We start from the raw sequence: 20,203 nt of genomic DNA, 5'->3' as shown, positions 1-20,203 counted from the left end.
ATTCTAAAATGGATTCAAGTGTGTCATTGAATCATTCATTCAATAATTCATAATGATTCATTCAAAACTGATTAATTCAAGTGTTTTTATGAGTCAGTCTATGAATCGTTCATTAGACCAATTTGTTCAAAAACTCCGATTCATTCAGTAATTAAATGTGTTGCTCTGAGACGCGCAATGGCTCTACTGTGGATTTTTTGGAACTATTTTCATTGGTGAAATGGAGTAAATCAACAATATTCTAAAAAAATATTCTAAAATATAATTAATCTAACAATAATTTCTTGTTTTTTGGACTGTTATATAAAATATATACTGTAGACCTATCACATTTGCAACCATGCTGATATTTGGGAAAACAGCACATTGTGTTTGTGTGGTTTTGCTTAACTATATCCTGTCATAAATATTAAAAACAAGAACTTTTGTCCCATATCTTGAATTTTGGGAACATTTTTGCTCCAAGCCCACTTTAATTTCTTTCCCTGCTGTGTGTGCAGAATGATCTTTTTCAAGCGCAAGCGGAGACTCCTTCTGTTGCGAGGCCCGTTCAAGTGAAACGAGTGAAACCGAGCAAAGGCCGCTAATGGTTGCAAAATGATGTAACATCTGTCGATTTTTTTTTACACTCTAAGTTACAAATAAAGCAGCTTCAATATACAACACATTGTAAAATACACTTTAACAATTCAGAATTTATTTAATTAAAATACATTTGAAACATCCAGTAAAATTATATTTCAAATATTTACTGCATTTTTTTCTTTCCTTTTTTTTTCTTTCTTTTTTTATACAAAAGTTATCACAAACTGTACACATCATAACAACATACATAGCGATTGTTTTAGTTGTCTGGTGCAAATATGACAAAAAATCACTGAGAAGCAGTTCATCAATAGCTCGACAAGAAATCATCTCAGGAAGTTGATTGCTAATCAAAACAGTTGTACAATTTTTAGAAGCCATTACACAATATATGCAAATTGTGTATAAAGTTATTCAAGACCACGAGCCCATAGTACAAACCAACCACCAAACGATCCATAGAAATGCACTTCAACAAGATAACAATTCGAAGAAATTCTCAAGTATCTATACACACATGCCAGCAATGGCAAGTTAAATTAATTAAAAATACTACCTCTCAGAAATAATATCTAAACCTACATTTCTAAACCATATTTAATGTACTGGTATCAGCATGCTACAAGAATACTTCATCTTTGTTCTAAAACTCTGACCGAGCTCTGGGGCAGAAGCACTTTCTTCATGTGCAAATCAAAGTTAACAGTACACAGCCGTTTGTGTAATTGCCATGATTGCATTATTACTTAATGGACACACCAGAAAACACCCAGCTTTAAAAGGTTGGTGTGCAATTATATATTAGTATTATTATTATTATTTGCATACTGACTGAATAGATGCAGGATGATTCACTCAATGAATACCAATTCTCTGACTAAAACACCAATTAATCAACAGGCAAATTTCTATTGTCCATTCATTTTTAAATGACCACAACATGTGAATATTGTATTAGTTGAGCCTGTAGTTTGTGTGGTTAGCAGTGCTTCACCTGTTATTTCACAGTTTAAAGAAAGAAAGAAGTTTCAGTGGCTTTAATTTTTTTACAAGAGTGGAAGAGGGATGATTGATTAATTTTAGATTTGAGAATTTGATGTTTGGTAAGGGTTTCATATATTTTAAAATATTAAAAAATCTTAATGTTAATTGATATAAATATTATCTTGCATAATATAGGGCATAATCAAAAATTGTATTATGATGTTTGTTCTACTTTGACTTGAGAGAACCATCAATCTAAACAACAACAAAACACGCTACATCTTTGGCTACTGTGTAAGTCCCTTTTGAACATCATTTTCATCACATGCTAGTTAAGAAAAAAAGAAGAAAATTTGTGTCAGATTATGACCGCTCTTAAAGGAGTAGTTCACTTTTAAAAAAATTTTTTGCTGATAATTTACTCATCCCCATGTCATCCAAGATGTCCATGTCTTTCTTTCTTCAGTCGAAAATAAATTTTTGATGTTTTTGATGAAAACATTCCAGCATTTTTTTCCATATAATGGACTTCAATGGGAACCAAATGGTTCAAGGTCCAAAAGACACTTTCAGTGCAAACTGCAAACTGTTTAAAGCGCTTTAAACGATTCCAGGCGATGAATAAGGGTCTTATCAAGTAAAACGATCGCTCATTTAATAAATAAATAACAAAGTTTAAGTTTTATAAGCCCAAATGCTCGCCTTGCTCTGTTCTGTGACGCACGTTTATGACTCTCCAGTTCGAACTCGTTCATCAAAATGAACGAATCTTTTTCCGAGTCATTTGGTTCAATTAACGAACAAAACAAACAAATTGACTCAGAAAAAGATTTGTTCATTTTGATGAGCAGGAGAGTCGAACAGGAGAGTCACGAACGAGCATCGCAGTACCCATTTGAGCTTATAAAACTTAAACTTTGTTATTTTTTTTATTTTTTTTTAATGAGCGATCGTTTTGCTTGATAAGATCCTTATTCATCGTCTGGAATCGTTTAAAGCCATTTGAACAGTTTGCAGTTTGCAATGAAAGTGTCTTTTGGACAGTGAAATGTTTGGTTCCCATTGAAGTCCATTATATGGAGAAAAATGCTGGTATGTTTTCATCAAAAAACTTAATTTCTTCTCGACTGAAGAAAGAAAGACATGGACATCTTGGATGACATGGGGGTGAGTAAATTATCAGCAAAAGTTTTTTGAAAAGTGAACTACTCCTTTAAGTTAACTTTTAGTGACCTCCTGAAACATTTGCCTGCTAAATTTCAGTGCCTTTATGTACAATATCTCTTTTTTTATGTCAATGCCTTCTTATCCTGTGTACATATACAGTATTACAGCTGAGTAATTGATTCTTTTCCATTTATTTAACAAATTCGAGACGTTGAAGTACAATGAGCATATCATTAAATATATATTAATATATAATTGAATTAAATTACATTTTAATGTCTTTAAATCAGAATACAACAGTTTTATTAAAATAAAGATTCTTTAGCATTAATTAACAAGCAAGTGATTTCTCACCATTGTTTCTCCATACCAAATAGGTCTTGATTTCAAATTCAAACACCTCGTCTTTTTACTCCCCTAACACTGCATTAAATTTGTCAAATATTTTCACCAGACAGGGGAATGTATAACTGAAACGTTCAAGAATACGAAATGATAAGCACTGTCATTTCATGTGTCTGTAACATGTCATAGCATCATTATACTGTCAAACAGCAAGAAGCTTCACATTCACTGTCAGCGAATTTCACTGTCTTTCACTGTCAGCTTCAAAGTGACCTGAAAACTATTGTTTTAGGAGCTCATAAACTCAGCACCAGTTAAAGCAAAATGTCAGAGAAATTGTGAGATTTGGATACATGATTGTGTCTGTAGCAGGTATACCAGTACTGTTTAGTCCTTTTTTTCAAATTAAAATGCAACATTACAGGCTACGACTAGAGAAAAATATACCGTATTAATTATACAAACCAAATGTGTTTTGCAGTTAGGATTGTGTGGATTCCAGGATATTATGGGGTCAGTGGGGGTTTTGGGGATGGACATGATCCTTGACTCTCAAAACTGGATGCTCTTCCTGGCCACTGCAGGGACAGATGATACCAAAATATTACAGAAGAGTAGTTTAGGACATATTAGACTTGAATGCACTTGGCATATGGATCCGAATGAGCCCAAAGCACCAAATCAGGGCTCAATCTACATAACATTGGCCCTGTTTAGCTCTTTGGTCTGTTACATGGAGTTTTTATCTTATCTGTTTAAATGAACATCAAGTCCAAAAGTTTAAATTTGGCATGGTGTAAAAACAGCATAATATTGCATCACTTTTCTTATGGGCAAGTGGCATTTGCGCCCTGCTTTCTCCTCGGATGTCTAGTCTCTCACCTCACAAAGTGCATGCCAGTGGGTGATGGGCTTGCGTGGATAAGCTAGCATTTCGTTCCAGTGGTCCCTTCCAAGACCCTCCGCATCCGGCCCTGTCCTGCACACCCCTATCACTTCATTGTGTCCAACTCTGAAAGAGAAACAGAACGCAAGACTCTGTTTTAGAAAAAGTTTTCATTGGTGAGTGGTTCGTGCAACTGAAAAGGATGTAGATCCAGATGCAAAATAATGGATAAAGACTGAGGAAACCAGTGGAACTATTAGCGATCATGCTTGATCAACAGGCATGTTATCTGACTTAATATTATAATTATCATCATCTTTTATGTCAGAATATTTAATCTTCAGCATGTTGTGAGTTAACACTGGGATAGGCTCTTGTATCGCCGTGACCCTACAAGCGGTTCGGAAGATGAATGGATGGAGGTTTTTAATTTGAATGGTATTTGTTTTGATAGTATCTTAAAAGGCAGGGACTGACCTGTCGTAATCCATCACTGTGATTGACAGGCTGACCTGCTCCACGTTCTCAGGTGGGATGTCGAAAATGATGGCCTCATTATAGATGGGGTTGAGTGTGTTCTTCTTGGTGGTTGTCTTCCGCTTCTTCAGTCTTCGACCGTCACATATGAGGGAGACTTTAACATATGGATCTGTATGTTAGGGGAAGCAAAGGGAATCAGTTTGGAGCTTTTCAGATTCAAAACACACACAAAATAAAGCTGGTTATTTATCATATTCAACAACCAAAATCTTTTTTTAGACCTTGGTAATATTTTATGCATAAAAGAATTACATAACATGTATTTTCTGTTTAGCTGCCTTAACCCTCATGTTCTGCTTGCAATCTGACAGACCCCACAGGCGTTATAATATCTTCAAAACACATATTTGCATTGAAGTGTCAGGTTTATGGCATTTCCTCCTCTTATGCAAACAATACAATTTTTTAACTTGATAGCATGCATCATATATCCTTTATGCCAAATGTTACGTTTTGTTGGGGTTGCAGAGACCCTAGGCATAAACAAAATGCAATTACTTTTCATATGAGATTTTCTGATTTATGTACACACCGTAGTGTACAAGGAAACTATTGCCAATAGTCTAATTGGATTTGATTTTATTGTATTTTTCTACAATACATTTTTGTACTTAAAATGCTAATATATTTGATACCGGTGACATGTTTAATCTACCTTGTGATACAATGCTAAAGTTTTTAAAAAAAATTGTCTATATAACATGAGGAGAAAAGTGGTTAAAACATTAAAGTTATTATTTTCATCATAATTTAAGTCAGGGGTGTGCAATCCTGCTCCTGGAGGGCCACTTTATATCTTCAATCCTACAGGATACAGGATATCTTCCTAAATAAATAAATAAATATCCTAAATAAATAAACTTTTGCCCCATAATAAAAACTTGTAGGCAAGTGCACAGTAAAAATAAACCTAGAATCTACGCAATAAAAGTGACACACTTAAAGTAATTAGAGAAAGCCTATCAATACCTTTATAAATTACTGATAAAAAGGAATATTACTTGATGGTTGCTTGACTCTTGGTAGATACTGTACATTTAAAATAGCTTGTGTAACTAGCATAACAAATGTTTGCAATGAACTATTAGGACGTTACGTTTTACTTCACAACTCTCTAATTTTGAATTTGGACTGCAGTACCCATTTCAAACCACTAGCTGTCAATATTACATACTGCACCTTTAAGTAAATTAAGGAAAAATCAGTTTTACATATCTAAGTAGATTGGACCCCTCAAAACTAAGAAAATACATGTTTAGCAATTGTGTTGCTTTAACTAAATTGAATCACTTAAGTCATTCTCGACAGATTATGAGGGTTCACACTGACCAGAGTATCCGGTTATGTCCATTGCTTTTAGATTACGACATTTGATAACGGTGAGGGTCATGCGTCCAGCCGTGGGAAGATAGCAAAGGGAGTACATAATTTCACCCAGATCCACACTCTCCTAAAGGAAGGAAGGAAGGAAGGAAAGTTAGATATAAAAACATATAAACAAGTAGATTCGATGATGCCGCGAGATGCGAGGTGGTTCTCACTGTAGAACATGAAATCCAGATCCAACTCCTCCCACCTTAAATAAACCTACCCAACTCTGCCCCCTGATCCCTAAACCCAACCCTAATCCTACCCATCTCCATCCCTTGGATCTTGATCCGACTCCTCCCCGTGAATCTCATGTACTGCATTGAGGTGCTACTGAGAGATGCCTGAAGCAATGTCTGCACATAACATTACAAACTATTGATTTAATGATCTGCAGGTATCATCCTTTTAGCAAATATTGTAATATGATTTTCCTCTTGAGAGTCTCTTCAGAGAGCCCTTAATGCAACTTCAAACAAACCCTTATTTACTGACCAAATAGACTTCTGGTTGCCTCGCCGACAACAACTCGTGTGAAATACGTAGCATGAAATATTGGACTAATGTTTGCCCATCAGATTTAAACGATCTATCTATCTACTCTTTATTAGATCTAGAGAGTGGATATATATCTCCTTCAAAAACTTTAGTGAAAAAAAAAGAGTGACTCAGAAGTTGTGTACAGAAATATGGCTTTTCTAAGAAATTGAACTGTTTCCAAGAAGACTTTCATAACAGCTGTGTTTGTGTGGAAGTGTTACTGTGGGCCGTATGTTTTGGGTGGCTGGTTCTTTTTCTCAGTTTTGAATGAGACAAATCTAGCTTCCCTGACCTTTATTAGCTTTGCAGAGGCGGTAAAGATTATTCTAAAAGGCCGGTGTGTATTTTGGTATTTACAGCCTCTCAGTACTGGAATAAGACGGCCATTATTCTTTCAAAGGCAACTAACGATAGTGATTAATCTGTCCAAGTACATTTTAAAAACAGATTGCGTAATAGGAGGAAATGTATATACTTAATCACTGTTGTACTGTAGTAAACGTGTTTAAATTTCATGCGTGCACATGCCTATTTTTTAGACCTCCAAATCACATTGAATTTCTCAATACCATTAATTACATACAGTATTATTTTTACACAGTTTCTTTTTTAAAGGATACAATGTCCGTTAATTAAATTTAATTCATATTTCATCAAATGTATACATTTTACTCTACAATTACACTGCTGTTCAAAGTATTGTTTTTGAAGTGTCTTGTGCTCATCAAAGGTTGCATTCATTTGATCAAAATACAGTATAAATATTGTAATAGTGTGAAATATTGCAATTGTAAATAAATGTGCTCAAGAATAATTTCTTATTAGTTTTGAAAACAGATTTTAGTGGAAACCGTGATTGTTATTATTTTTTTCAGGACAGGTATCCTGAAAAAAAAGACAATAAAACATTCACACATTTACATTTACTGTTCAGCTTTAGCTCAAGCAGGTCATTGACTGACATTTTTGGATTTTTTTTTTTTGTTGTTGAAAAATAATTAATCCTATTATTTTTTCCTTCAAAAACATTCTTTAGTGTGATATTAATATATTGTGGTGCAGTGGTTTTTTTTTTTTCCTCATATTTTCATCAAGAGTATATTTTAATTCTCATAGTCATGTTGCGCATGTTCTTTACTTTATGCTTTACATTTTTGTCAGAAATTTCGTTGACGAGATTAACCCCGATGTGGTGCCGCCTCTGTGTAGTCTGATGCCAAAAACCCTCTCTGTCACACCCTATCCTCTCCTTCCACGCTGAGTAGAGAGAGCCACAGGCTAGTTCAGGAGTCATGTCTCCTATTGGCGTTCGTGTCTGAAACAATTCACAAATCTTTTTTTGGGGCAATAATACCCTTCCTGTTTTGACTGTTCAAGTTCCCCTCCTCCAGATCAGAACAAAATTAGACCTCCAAACGTCAGAGTAAGATAAAATAGAGGGTTTCAAAGTGCAGTCGGAAGTGTAACGGAGCAAGCCTGCAATCTATGGCTCCGACTATTTTAGGAATTGAGAGTTACTAGCTTCTTTCGACAGTCGGGGCCCAAGAGCAGCTGGTCTGGTGAGTGTCGGTTTTTGTCCCTAAAGGGCAGTTGTGATAGTCTCATAACTGAGAACAACAGGTCGAAAACTCTCTACCGCTGTTCCTACACTATCAATTCTTTTATATTAGCTATGAGGGAAAGCTATAGTTAGTGGAAAACGTGAGAAGGAAATAGCATGAGAGTGATCTAAATGTTATAGCAAAACACAGTATAAGTAACTTGACAGGTGCAGATATGTCAACCACACAACAGGAAAATTTATAAATATCCTGAAAGAAATTAATGAGCCTGAAAGAGACTATTGCGTCAAACAAGTAGGAGGAAGAGATTGCTTTTCCCAAACAGGAATGACTCACCACAGACTCTGTGGTATACAAAATGAAACGCTGTCACCATTCACTTTTATTTTTGTAGCAGGAAGCCGGTGGAACGTGATTTTTAATGCAGCTGAATCACTGTACGCGAGGTGGGTGTGATGGACAATGCCTTTAACCTCTACAGATCGTCAAGTTATTGAACAAGCGTGAAAATTTTAATGTTTCGGGTCCTGCAGATATCTTGAAGTACATGCTCAAGTAAAGATAAAGTGCTCAATATTCATACAATGAATATTATAATACAATTGAAACATTCTTTGTTCTGCAGAAGGTCATACACGTTTGTGAATGACAGTGAGTAAATGATGAGAGATTTTTTTGGTCTACTATCCCTTTAAGAAGTTCTGTCCTTAAAAATCCCCCATCAATACCATGACTGATGCAGTTACATAAGCTCTGATATATTAACTGAAGCATAATGAGTGGGTGTCATTATCATGAGGGCCAATCTGACTAAGAAACCTAAAAAAAGGGTAGAAATTGCTAACGTTCTTTTGTCATAGTCCTGAAATGTAGTGCCGGTAACATTTTTTTTTTTTTTAATTGTACTCTGAAGTCAGTGGGACAGTCGGACTCAATTCCACACCTGTTGTTTGAAGGCTCTGGCTTGATAATCATGCTTCCTGTGGGTCTGGAAACTGGCAATTGGATCTATTTTTGGAAGAGGTATACAGGTGCCCTGAAAGGTTCAGTCAGTTTGGAGATGAGCCCTCCCCCACACCTGGCTTTACATAACAGATCAATCTATCTGTTGATGAGATCTTCACACTCATGCAGTCAATTTTTCTGTTTGGTTTGAAGTATATGACCAGTTTGTACATATGTGAATACAACTGTCCTTGTACTTTCGATGATATAATAGACAGTTGTTGGCACAGTATTGAAGTATTCCTCCACCTATCTATCTATCTATCCATCTATCTATCTATCTATCTATCTATCTATCTATCTATCTATCTATCTATCTATCTATCTATCTATCTATCTATCTATCTATCTATCTATCTATCTATCTATCTATCTATCTATCTATCTATTTATCTATCTATCTATTTATCTGTCTATCTAATGTTCTACCATTCTATATAGTTATATCTATTGTTCTATCATTCTATCTATCATTCTATCGTTTATTCTTAAACCTCCAAGGCTTTTTAAACAAGACCTTCTTCTTGTCAAGCCATTATTCAGAGCTTTATAGTTATGTAAATTTCAAGTAATTTCAATTCTATTTCCTTACATTCACGTTTGAATTGCAATTCTGCATCCTGTTTGCAACTTCAACTCAAATTCAGAAACTGACTTTAAAAGGCATTCTCAGTTCATCTCTGAATGATGAATAACCCTGCCAAAATCTGGTCTTATTGAGGTATCTGAGGAAAGTATGAAACTGTAATTTCTATACGCACAAGGACTGTACTTACTGTAGTAGCTGCAAGGATGTCCTTCCAAACCACAGCTTCACGGGAAAGGTCAGACAGCTCAAACAGGTTGTCAACCACCACCTCGCCAATCATGTCATGACTTGTAAAGCGGTCAAAGTCGTACACACTGAAGTGCAACTTGCGATTGCACAGCTCACTGTACTCCACAGGGAAGCGGAACGCCTCGTCGAACATGGGGTTGAGCGTCTTGCGGTGGACCCTCGTCTGAAACTTCTTTTTGCGGTCTGGAAGCAGGTAGATCTTCACGTAAGGGTCGGAGGTGCCTGTGAAGTCTTTGGCGGGCAGATCCAGGGCCTTTAGAATGCGAACAATAAGAGCTTGTTCCTCATAGTCGTAGCTGAGGGCAAAGCTCAGCTTTCCGCACGTCTCCACCGGCTCCTTGTTTCCTTCTTCGGAGTCCACAGACTTCTGTTTGTACAGCTCAGGTTTGATGCGGCCGATACTGACTGTAGAAGACTGACGCACGGGTAGAGTGTCCATGGTGAAGTCCACACTGGTCACATTCATCTGCCGCGGCAGGTGTCGGCGGAAAGAATTATGCCTATGAAGAAGGAGAATAGATATTTGTGGAAAAAAATATAAATAAATATTAGATTGGTCGTGCACCTTGTGTTTTGGGGAAACCTATACTAGTCAAACTGCTCTTTTAAAAACTTAGAATACAAGCTACTATCAAAAAGAACAATGCATTTTAAAATATATTAGATTATAAATTAAAACTTAATCAAAGCAGTATTTAAAAGGGATTTTGAATTCATTGAATCAATCAAGGGTGATAGCATTACATTCAAACAGATAAACATTAGTAAACAATACAAAATAATAATATTACTGAGGCACTTGAATCAGTGAATCAATTTGATTCTTTTTGAATTCAATAATTTGCAGATTCATCTAAATTAAGTGACTCTCTAAAATGAATGGTCACTATGTACTGTGTGCAAGAGAGGATGTCACTATAGTGAAAAATGTTAAGTTAGTAGCAACAAGAACGTTAGTATAGACCCTTTTCACGCACTGTGAGGATGGGTTTCCACAGTTATCAACATTGTAAATCTACTTTTTAGAAATCAAGTTTTTCAAATAATATTTTTTTTAAATTGCATATAGGCTACATAACTGCTAATAACTGCTGCAAAGGTGCTTTTACTACAACGGCTGAGGCAGTGATGGCAAATTTCACATCATTCTCTCTTCTGACCGCTGTTATCTCTATTTTTGCCGTTGTCTCTCGATCATTGACCTCTAAAGTTGACTGTGAAAACCTCCGCTTCTGAAAACCCCGGAAATGTGGAAAAAGGGTCCATTGGGTCCTTTTTTTAACAACTTCTATTTTGTAGACTTCACAATAGAATATCACAATAGTTAGGCCTGTATATATCTATTTTTTTTTTTACTAGAAAACCTATTTTGAACACTTGTCATGACTCCTGAGGAAGTCATAGTCTTCCACTTATCATTGGTGTTTCCTAGCAACTAGCACCTTTAGGACGATGACAACAAATATATGACAGTGACATTGTGTTAAAAAAAAGTAATGGATTGTATCATTTTACTGACTTGTGATATTAAAATTAGCTAAATTCTATGATTAATATATTTGTTTTTCCAAATGAATCTTTCCACTGTTTTTCTCACTTGGTCTCTTATCATCACTGTCAGTCTGTCTCTCTCTCTTTCTACTTTGTCCGTCACCTGCACATGTATGCTGCACATGATGCCTTGCAATTTGCTCAAACGTCCCAGAACAATGTGATGATAAATTAAAGAGAGACAGAGCAATTAACTGCTGTCTTCGGCTGTTGTGAAGAGCACTTCTTTCGAATTCCAGTATTTGATGACCGTGGTTCTGAAATACCTTGCCAAGTGTAATGAATGAGACTGTGAGAAGTCAATGCCAGAATTCACAATTTGTATTTCTACTCTCCCATATGTTCAAGTCTTATTAGCCAGTCACCTGTTGCAGAATACACTGAATAACAAACTATCCTCTCAGCTCAATTGATCTTGGTTTTAGTTCATGTAAGCTATCTAACAATGATGTTTTATCATATTACAGCAGAAGGACGTTCATTTTTGCTGGCACATAAATTGTGCATTCTTCAATAAAAGATTTTGACATATAGGCCTAGCACTAAAGAAACAAACCTGAATTCCAGCTTAAATACTAAAGGCATTTAAATGGATATATTACTTTGATATGTGGAAAATAATGCACTTTATTACAGCCCCCAATGGGTTGTGACTGCAAATCGTTTCTAAGAAATCTTCACTTGAGGCACTGTAAAACAGTCAAGAGTTATATAATAATAATAGCATTTCATATATCATCAGTTTCTTCCCCAGAAAGCTAAACGATTTAAAAACCTCTTTGTAGAGCATTAACTCGTTAGCATTAGTTTAATTATCCTCTCTTCAGTCTAGAGAAACTAGGTTTCTCTGAAACCATTTCAGAGAAACTAGCTTCACATTTTTGCCTATTTTAAAGACTTTTGATCAAGGTTTGCCACCATCTCATGGCATATTGGGCCTATTTATTATTTAATAATTGTTTTTCTTCTTAGAGTGAAAATAGACAAGTCAAAGTGATGTACTTCCAAAGTGATAGTATAAGTTATATTAGAAGAATGATGGAAGAATAGAAAAAGAACAGAAAATGTGCCAACCCAGTTGTAGTACACCTAAACGGCCTTTCACAATGACATTTAAGCAGCTTCATTTGGCCTTTCCGTGCAACTCATTAACATGAAGACACCTCATTTGATAAGCTGCATTGAAGTTTTTTTGAATGATATTTCTGTAGCTTGTCAATAATGGATTCTATGAGGAATTGAGCACAGATGTTCCTCCTTACCCCAGTCGGACAAACAGTCGCAGCATGTCAGTGCTATTGCGTGGCAACACTAATTACATCTCTGCTTGCTTTAAATACTGTGCCACGCGAAACAAAGAGAAGAAGAGCTGATTGTTTAATTGCTAAGATCACTAAATGTTGTTGCCATGGCAATGGGACACTAGGCCTCTGATTGGTGAGCTGCAGTGATTAATGGGCGTATTCAACAACCAGGAGATGTGCCATAACCCTTTCAGCGGGGTAAATATGTGAAAATAAGTGATTTGTAATAATAGTAACACCAGAAATATAGAATAATTTGAATTTTAAAGCCCTAATTATATTACCATTAATGGAAGTGCTGCACATTTTTAATATTAATAATAGGGCTGTCAAACGATTAATCGCGATTAATCGCATCCAAAACAAAAGTTTGTGTTTACATAATATATGTGGGTGCACTGTGTATAATTATTTTGTAAATAAATACACACACATGCATGTATAAGAAAAAAAATATTATCTATATATAATATAAATTATATATAAATCTATATACAGTATATACATGAAAATATTTCTTAAATATATACAAGCGTGTGTGTGTATTTATATATACAAAATAATTATACACAGTGCACCCACATATCATGTAAACACAGACTTTTATTTAGGATGCGATTAATCGTTTGAAACGCCCATTTTTGTATTTGTTTTTAATGCATTTATGCAATGCATTTAATTGCACAATTTGCATATTATTAAAATTTGGGGGAAATATAGTATATATGCTGTATTTTTCTTTTGTTTTTTTTATAAATGTATAGCCTAAATGCTCTATATTGTACATGTTTTTGGTGCCTCATCTACTTTGTAGCTGTCCATTGGCTTTGATCTGGTTGATTTATTTCTAGCTGGAAGTCAGCCTTGAAAAACATAAATGTGGATATTTCATAAAAAGGAAAAAAAATAAAACATCTGCTTTGTACACAAATCATTCAGTATGTGTTAATCATTCAGTAAACGCAGCCCAAGCACATCCTCTCAATTGCATCAAGTATATGTTCTGTTTTCTAAAACGAGATATGAGTTAACTCGAGTAGCAGTATTGAAATGAGTATCCCTCGTCTGTAGTGTCATTCAACGTGCAATCAAGCATCAAAAGTAGACTTAATTGGCGTATCACCTGGAGGACGAGGTAGGTTCAGTGGTCTGCCTCTGGATTTTGGCCTGTTTGGTAAGACACCCACGCAGAGCCTGCTGCACCTCAGCAGGGATGTCTGGTGACGTCTGGCTAATCTTCATGGCCGCCTCCAGGATCTTAACCGAGCTGCGGCCATTGACCTTCACTTCTGGTACCTTCCTCCTTTTGTCGTCCTCATCCTCTTGCTTGACTTGCGATTGCTCTCTTCCCACCATTGCAATGGCCTTGGTCTCAGGATGAGGAGAAACAGAACGAAACAGTGGAGGTTGGGCCGGGGGGGCCTCAGGCAGCACCCCCGGCGGGCAGCGGTCAGCATTGGACGAGAGCGCCTTGCTTCTCCATATGGGCCAGCACAGCTTCCAAAACACAAAGAGTGAGACTACCAAAAGGGCGAGCCCACAGAAACCTACGACCACAGCTAGGAGACTTACAGAGATGTCTACAGGCAACAAGAGGAAGAGAGAGCAAAGAAAAAGAAGCAAGTATGTGAAGATTGGAAAGAGATAGAGTGTGTTGAGGAGATCATAAAGAACAGAGGGTGAGAGGAAAAGGAGACAAGGATAGGTAAATAGATAAATGAACACCAGACGGGCAGACGGAGCACCAGTAGCAATAAATGATGCATGACAGACAAACAGGAGAAAGAGGGAGAGAGAAAAAGAAAAGAAAGAGAGGGCAAGGTATAAGAAAAAGAAGACTGAAATGTGCTTTAGTAAAGCAGAGTCATTTTGCTCGTCTTTTCATGCAACCAAAGTTAATATAGAATGAAAAATAGAGTAAGTTCATAGGCACTCAACATGTTTTTTGCATAAAACATTAATTATATCACAGTGTTGATGCTGGAAAAGGTCTCTTAATGAGTGGCACTGTTGAACTGGCACGTTCAACAGGTGCAAGAGTTTCAGCTGCCTAATGCACTGCGCAAATGCAACACATAATTATAGTTCTTTGCTGTGTCATGGAGTGAGTTTTAACACCATATTGCTAATGGTTATACCAACCAATAAGAAATGAGCTGCAGGGATGGATTTCAATCTCATACATCACCACCACCCCCTTGAGATGACTGTACAGTGATAAAATATCATCTGCATTAGCATGTGGTCATTTCATTTCATTAATTTCTGGCTTCTGCTGCACTCAAGGCCATTATGACTCCATCACACAATATAGCACAGACTGTATTGTCATATGTTTTGAAAGTTGTTAACCTGTTACATATTGGTATTTCTGTATTTGGTTCATTTTTTATTTTCTTATTACATAAGCAAAACAACACATACTGACAGATTTAAACCGATTGCCACAATGAATTCATGCAAAAAATGTCCATGGCTTGCATTAGTGTTATTTGCTCTAATTTGCGCAGTTTACGGATAGGCTAAGTTAGTTTTAAAAAACTACTTTCTTTAACACTTTGTTTTACAGTGCCCTTGTTACACGTTACGTGTATGCATATTAGGCTACATGCGACTAACCCTAAAACAAACCCTAACCATTAGTAGGTACATGTATACAAGCCCTAATTATTATTACTCAGGACTAACTAAAAAGGACACCTTAAAAGCGTAATCCTTCTTTAATTTGTTGCCAACAAATTCGAGCAAAAACCCCGAGTTACAAACGTAACAAAATGTGAGTGCAGGTTTCTAGCTACTGTATCTATTAATGTGCGTTATTCTAACGTCTCAATTTGTAGTAGTTATAAAACACACTCGCGAGATGTGCTACAGTATTTCATGAAAACGTCTTGCGCGTAATATTATATACTATTGAAACAAAACTCAGCAAACGAAGAGAGTTTCAAACTTGTTGCGCATGGTACTCTACAGGTAGAACCGTCTCCTGATTGTACGCTGGCTGATTTCAAGTGAATGTTAAGAATGTTTCCTTGACTGCGAGCGAACTATTAAAACTTTCAGTGCTCTGGATTCGTGCACTCGTGCATTGAAAAAGTTTTCTCTTTAACTAACCAAGTTTCTGGAGAAAATATGTTTGTGAGAGGATAATATAGCGTCGTTTCTGTTAAATTTACCTGAACTTCCTTTACCTGGTATGTTGCTCTCCAGAGGAAATATATCCGCGCATTTTTCCCGGTCGACGTGCCCCGCGAGGCACAGCTCCGTCACTATTTGGAGAGCCCTTTGGCACAGGCTGACGCCGTCCTCTGTGCGGACATTCATGTCTTTCCTGTTAATCCATTGTATGTTGGACGATGCGTGAGGGCGAGGGTTCATTGGGGCACCATGTGAGCTGCTGAGTGCAGCTGATGCGTAAGGGAATGGAGAGAGAGTGACGCGTCCAAGTTCATGTCCACCGCGCAAAGGCGCACCAGATTCTTTGGCGCAGTGGAACATTGTAGGGGCACATCTGCACTGCCCAATAGGAGACACGCGTTGTCTAGAGAGGGAGGATCATACTTTCGCATTATTTAGGGAAAAAACAGTTCTTATACAGTAGAACATGGATTTGCTTTATCATAAAATGACATAGAGACTAAGCTGTAGGCTATTGTCAACAGTTGTACAAGAAGTTCAACACACGCACATTTAATTTTTATATATATACATTTCTTTTTATACTCATTGAAGGTCTTGAATTTTTAAATTGTATATCTGTTTATCAATCACATAGTTGTCAGATAATTAACTGTACCTGTCTTAACATATGTGCACACATTCTTCTTTTAAAGCTCTTTGAATAAGTTTTGCTTAATAGTTTTTTTTTTTTTTTTTTTTTTGGAAACTGTTTCCTTTAATCATGCCATTATCATATTTTTCAAATGTAATCTTCTGTTGTCAGATGTAGAAAACAAGTCACATATGACTAGACATTGTATTAGAACAAAAGAGGAATTAGAATGCTCATCTGATAGAAGAGAGAACACTATGTACTTGGCTCAGTGCTGTTCATGGAGTCTGACAATCTCCTTGACAACCAAGCGCAAACTGGGGAGCAGTTGAGGCATCATCCTCATGCAGACCCATGTGCATGTGGCTTTGCCCTGTGAAACCATTGGCTTTAGAGAACGCGTTTGTCTCATGCTAAACAGGTGCGCAGAGTTTTGTCTGAGTGATTATGTAGGCAGACTGAATACAGATAAAAGTTGACGTAGCACGTGGACTTGGCAGATTCACTATTTTGTCCCATTTAAAAAAAAAAAAAACAGAATTAATTGGGCTACCATAATTTAAAGTTTAGTAAATCTTCACATACATGATGTCAGTACAGTACAGTCACTACAGGAGAAAAATTCACGGATGACCTGCTACTTCCGCCAAGATTCTGAAGTGTGCATTCGATGGACACTTTACTATCTCATGAGCCCATGGGAAAGGATTTATGAATGGAAGGGAAGAAACACAACTGACGCGGGTTCACAGACACGGCTTAGATTAAGCCAGGATTAGGCCTTAGTTTAGTTTGGACATTTAAGTAGCTTTATAAAAAGTTCCTTAGTAAAAAAACAAACAAACAAAAACATTACTGGTGTGCATCTTGAGACAAAACAATTGCACTGACATATTTTATGATATATCAGCACAAGTTGCTTTCAGATAAAACAGCTCAAGCATGCATTTTACTCTAGGACTAGGTTTAAGCCTTGTCTGTGAAAGTGTCTGTGAGGTGCAAGAGTGTGTGTGCACGCCATGTGCGGGGAATGTCTCTTTCCAGGAATGACAATCATGAAAAGATTGCCATCAAACTGTACTTACTTTCAGGCTTAAGTGGCATGTCATTTTCTTGTAAAGTCTACTCAGTGTGCCAGCAATAGGGGCTGTCCATGCTAAAATGTAATTATTACAGGCTGTACTTAAAGCTGAGAGCCACTCTTGTGCTGCAAAAGTTCAGATGATCATTAATGTGCACAAGCCAATTCAATAAATGCACCACTCATACTGTTCTACTCAAATTAGCACAGATAATGGCAGGTGTCTCACCACATTGGTTGTCAGGTCAAGTATAATGGCCATTGCTCTTAATAGTCATTATTGTGACGTGACATGAAGGCAAAGTATGGTAACCTATACTCGGAATTTGTCCTCTGCAATTGTCTCTGCCGTGTGTGCTAATCATTTGAAATCAATTCTTAAATAAGAATATTATAATGTTTTTCATTCATTTCAGTGGCACGGTTCCTATGGCACGCCATTAGGAACAGATGCTCCCATGGCTCGCATCTCTGCAGAAACATCCATTAGAGCAGCAGGAAGATTCTCTTTGCAGAAAGTTGCTCTTTATTTATAGTGAAAATATCACTCTCTCACCATGGTGTAAGTATCACTCAGATTTCTTTTCATGACATGGAGATTTATTTGAGAGATAAAACAGTCTAAAAACACTGTGCAATGACTTGTTCTTCAATGTTAGTGTAATTGCATTTATATTACTCGATTTTATTTTGTTCTGTCAATTTTCTGACCTCCTTTGTGCAACCATACTCCATAATTAAGATACAAGGACATTTCCTCATAGGCTTTTGTGTTTGAGCAGTGGTATACAGCAAATGCATCTTGAAGTGTGATGGGGCGTTTTTTGTTACAGTATACGAGGTGGAAAAAAGATTAGATTGGTGTGTGATTAAAAAAAAACACATGCTGACCTTTAACCAAATCAAATGCGAGTCTCTTCTGCAATTGGTGAACCACTAATTACAAGCTGTTGTTTTCCTTTAATCACATGCTTAACAGACACTATCTTAGAGCCATGTGTATAATTTGCTACATATAATAACGTAATTTATCATTCCTTTAAAGGTGAAATGAATTCATCATCTGTGATATGGTTCACTGCCCAAGAATCAAATGTCGAATTGTTGAAGTGATTTTCCACCTGTTTCCCTATAGCTAACAGGTGCTAATTCAGTGGAAAAAAGGACAATTACACATTGAATGCATTCCTGAAAAAATGTTATTTGTCCTCTCAGAATAACTTCTGAATGTCTATGAATGGTGAACCTAAAGAAGCGAACATTCTCAAACACACTCTAAAATTTCAGATCACATATTCATACACGCACACACACACAAGCACATCTAAAGATGGTTAGTGAGAGCCTCATACTGGGCTGTTCTGAGCGATTACCTCTTAACCCTCCGGACACCCCCTGGGAAGTCATTATTCATAAAAGAGGTGGTTTTGACTGATCTATAACTTTACATACTGCATGTCTATCAGTTATATTCAGAAATAAAATGTATTCTAGCTGGTAATATGCTTCTTGCAAGCTATTAGTATCCCCGAAACAATGTTTTGAAGGCTGACATTCCTGCAGCTTTCAGTTTCTTTCGATCATTCACGCTCATGCCGTTGTCAGATTCAATTAAAAGCATTCCTTCAAGCCATTACAGAAGCCAATATAGTATTCTCATAATTGACATAATTACCTACTAATTGTTTTGCCATTTTCAAACAAAAATACTCAAACATTTCATTTTCATTACACATGTTCCTGCTTCCGCCGATTTAATTAAAAGGAGAGAGCTTGACTAATAAAAATCAATTCTTGCATCCTCTTGTTGGTGCTATCATTTCAAGGATCGCCATGGTAACCAATGACATTAAAATGTAAAAAAATAGAAAATTGGAAACCGTGTACAGACCTTTACAACCTGGTTTGGTTGTTTATTTGACAATGTATAGGAATATATTGATTGTTCTAACAATGTGTGGCTTTAATGGCAGTAAGATGCTATGTTGGCAATGTCTATTTTTGGAGGTTTGTGAAAACAAACAAAACAGATGTAGGTATTACATTTGAAGATATCCTTATCAGTGTTTTAAAATGATGCCCAAAAACATCATACAGTGATGTTGTCAATATAAAGTAGGTCTCCCAAGGCTTCACATGTGTGTTTGTGAATATCCCCATGCAAGAATGCTTTGGACCACAGCTTTCCTGTGAAACAGACATTCACCATTCATCAGCCTTGCTCTTTGATTGCCCCGTTGCCAAGGCAACCTTGTCGCCAGTCAATACTGGTTGGGGACTGCCGGTGGAGGTCTTCCCTACCGCCTAGCTAGGCTATAATTAAACTCAAATTAGACCGAGCCTCCACCGCTAATCTCCGCCACCGGCTTTTTGTACAATGCAGTGGTCCGAGATAGAAAGGAGTGTCTCATCATGAGCAGTCCAGCTGCTATAGTGTGCTTAATGGATGTGGACGAGCCCCACACGCCACATTAAACTAGCGACAATCACCCTGCCCTGCATCTGATAGGTTAACAGAAATATTTACAGAAGGAACTGCTTTTATATAAATGATGTAAATTGGTTGTTTATGTGGCCAGTCGGTTGCTAAGTGAGACCTTCATGGAGTGGCTTAGCTTGAAGCTTAAAGGCAACATGATGGACCAAGACGTCTCTGAGCAGTAACTCTCCAGTGA

General features: G+C 36.7%; 1 protein-coding gene across 2 annotated transcripts; it reads right to left on the bottom strand.

Annotated features, from left to right (window-relative positions):
- Positions 1-2,636: 2,636 nt before the first annotated feature.
- syt10 (synaptotagmin X) lies at positions 2,637-16,188 on the bottom strand. Of its 2 annotated transcripts, none has more exons than XM_089127031.1 (7): positions 15,852-16,188; positions 13,799-14,255; positions 9,759-10,320; positions 5,837-5,957; positions 4,445-4,616; positions 3,964-4,093; positions 2,637-3,659 (listed from the first exon to the last, which is right to left on the bottom strand). In XM_089127031.1, the coding sequence occupies exons 1-7, from the start codon at positions 16,171-16,173 to the stop codon at positions 3,588-3,590; spliced, it is 1,836 nt and encodes a 611-aa protein (XP_088983157.1). In that variant the 5' UTR covers positions 16,174-16,188; the 3' UTR covers positions 2,637-3,587. The 2 variants fall into 2 exon arrangements, with proteins under 2 accessions (XP_088983157.1, XP_088983158.1); XM_089127032.1 differs by having other exon boundaries at positions 2,638-3,659; positions 15,867-16,188.
- Between the last annotated feature and the right edge of the window lie 4,015 nt (positions 16,189-20,203).

The sequence above is a fragment of the Pimephales promelas genome, chromosome 24 (genome assembly GCF_988280905.1).
Source record: "Pimephales promelas chromosome 24, fPimPro1.hap1.1, whole genome shotgun sequence".
NCBI classification, from domain to species: Eukaryota; Metazoa; Chordata; class Actinopteri; order Cypriniformes; family Leuciscidae; genus Pimephales; species Pimephales promelas.
Note: the sequence above shows the minus strand (reverse complement) of the source record. Positions and strands in the feature narration are given on the sequence as shown.

Coding starts and splice junctions, on each gene's coding strand:
- syt10 (XM_089127031.1), bottom strand. CDS start 16,173: ATGTTCCACTGCGCCAAAGAATCTGGTGCGCCTTTGCGCGGTGGACAT. Junction 10,321..13,798: donor GAACCTACCTCGTCCTCCAG/GTGATACGCCAA, acceptor CCTTCTTCATAG/GCATAATTCTTTCCGCCGAC. Junction 5,958..9,758: donor ACATCCTTGCAGCTACTACA/GTAAGTACAGTC, acceptor TCCTTCCTTTAG/GAGAGTGTGGATCTGGGTGA.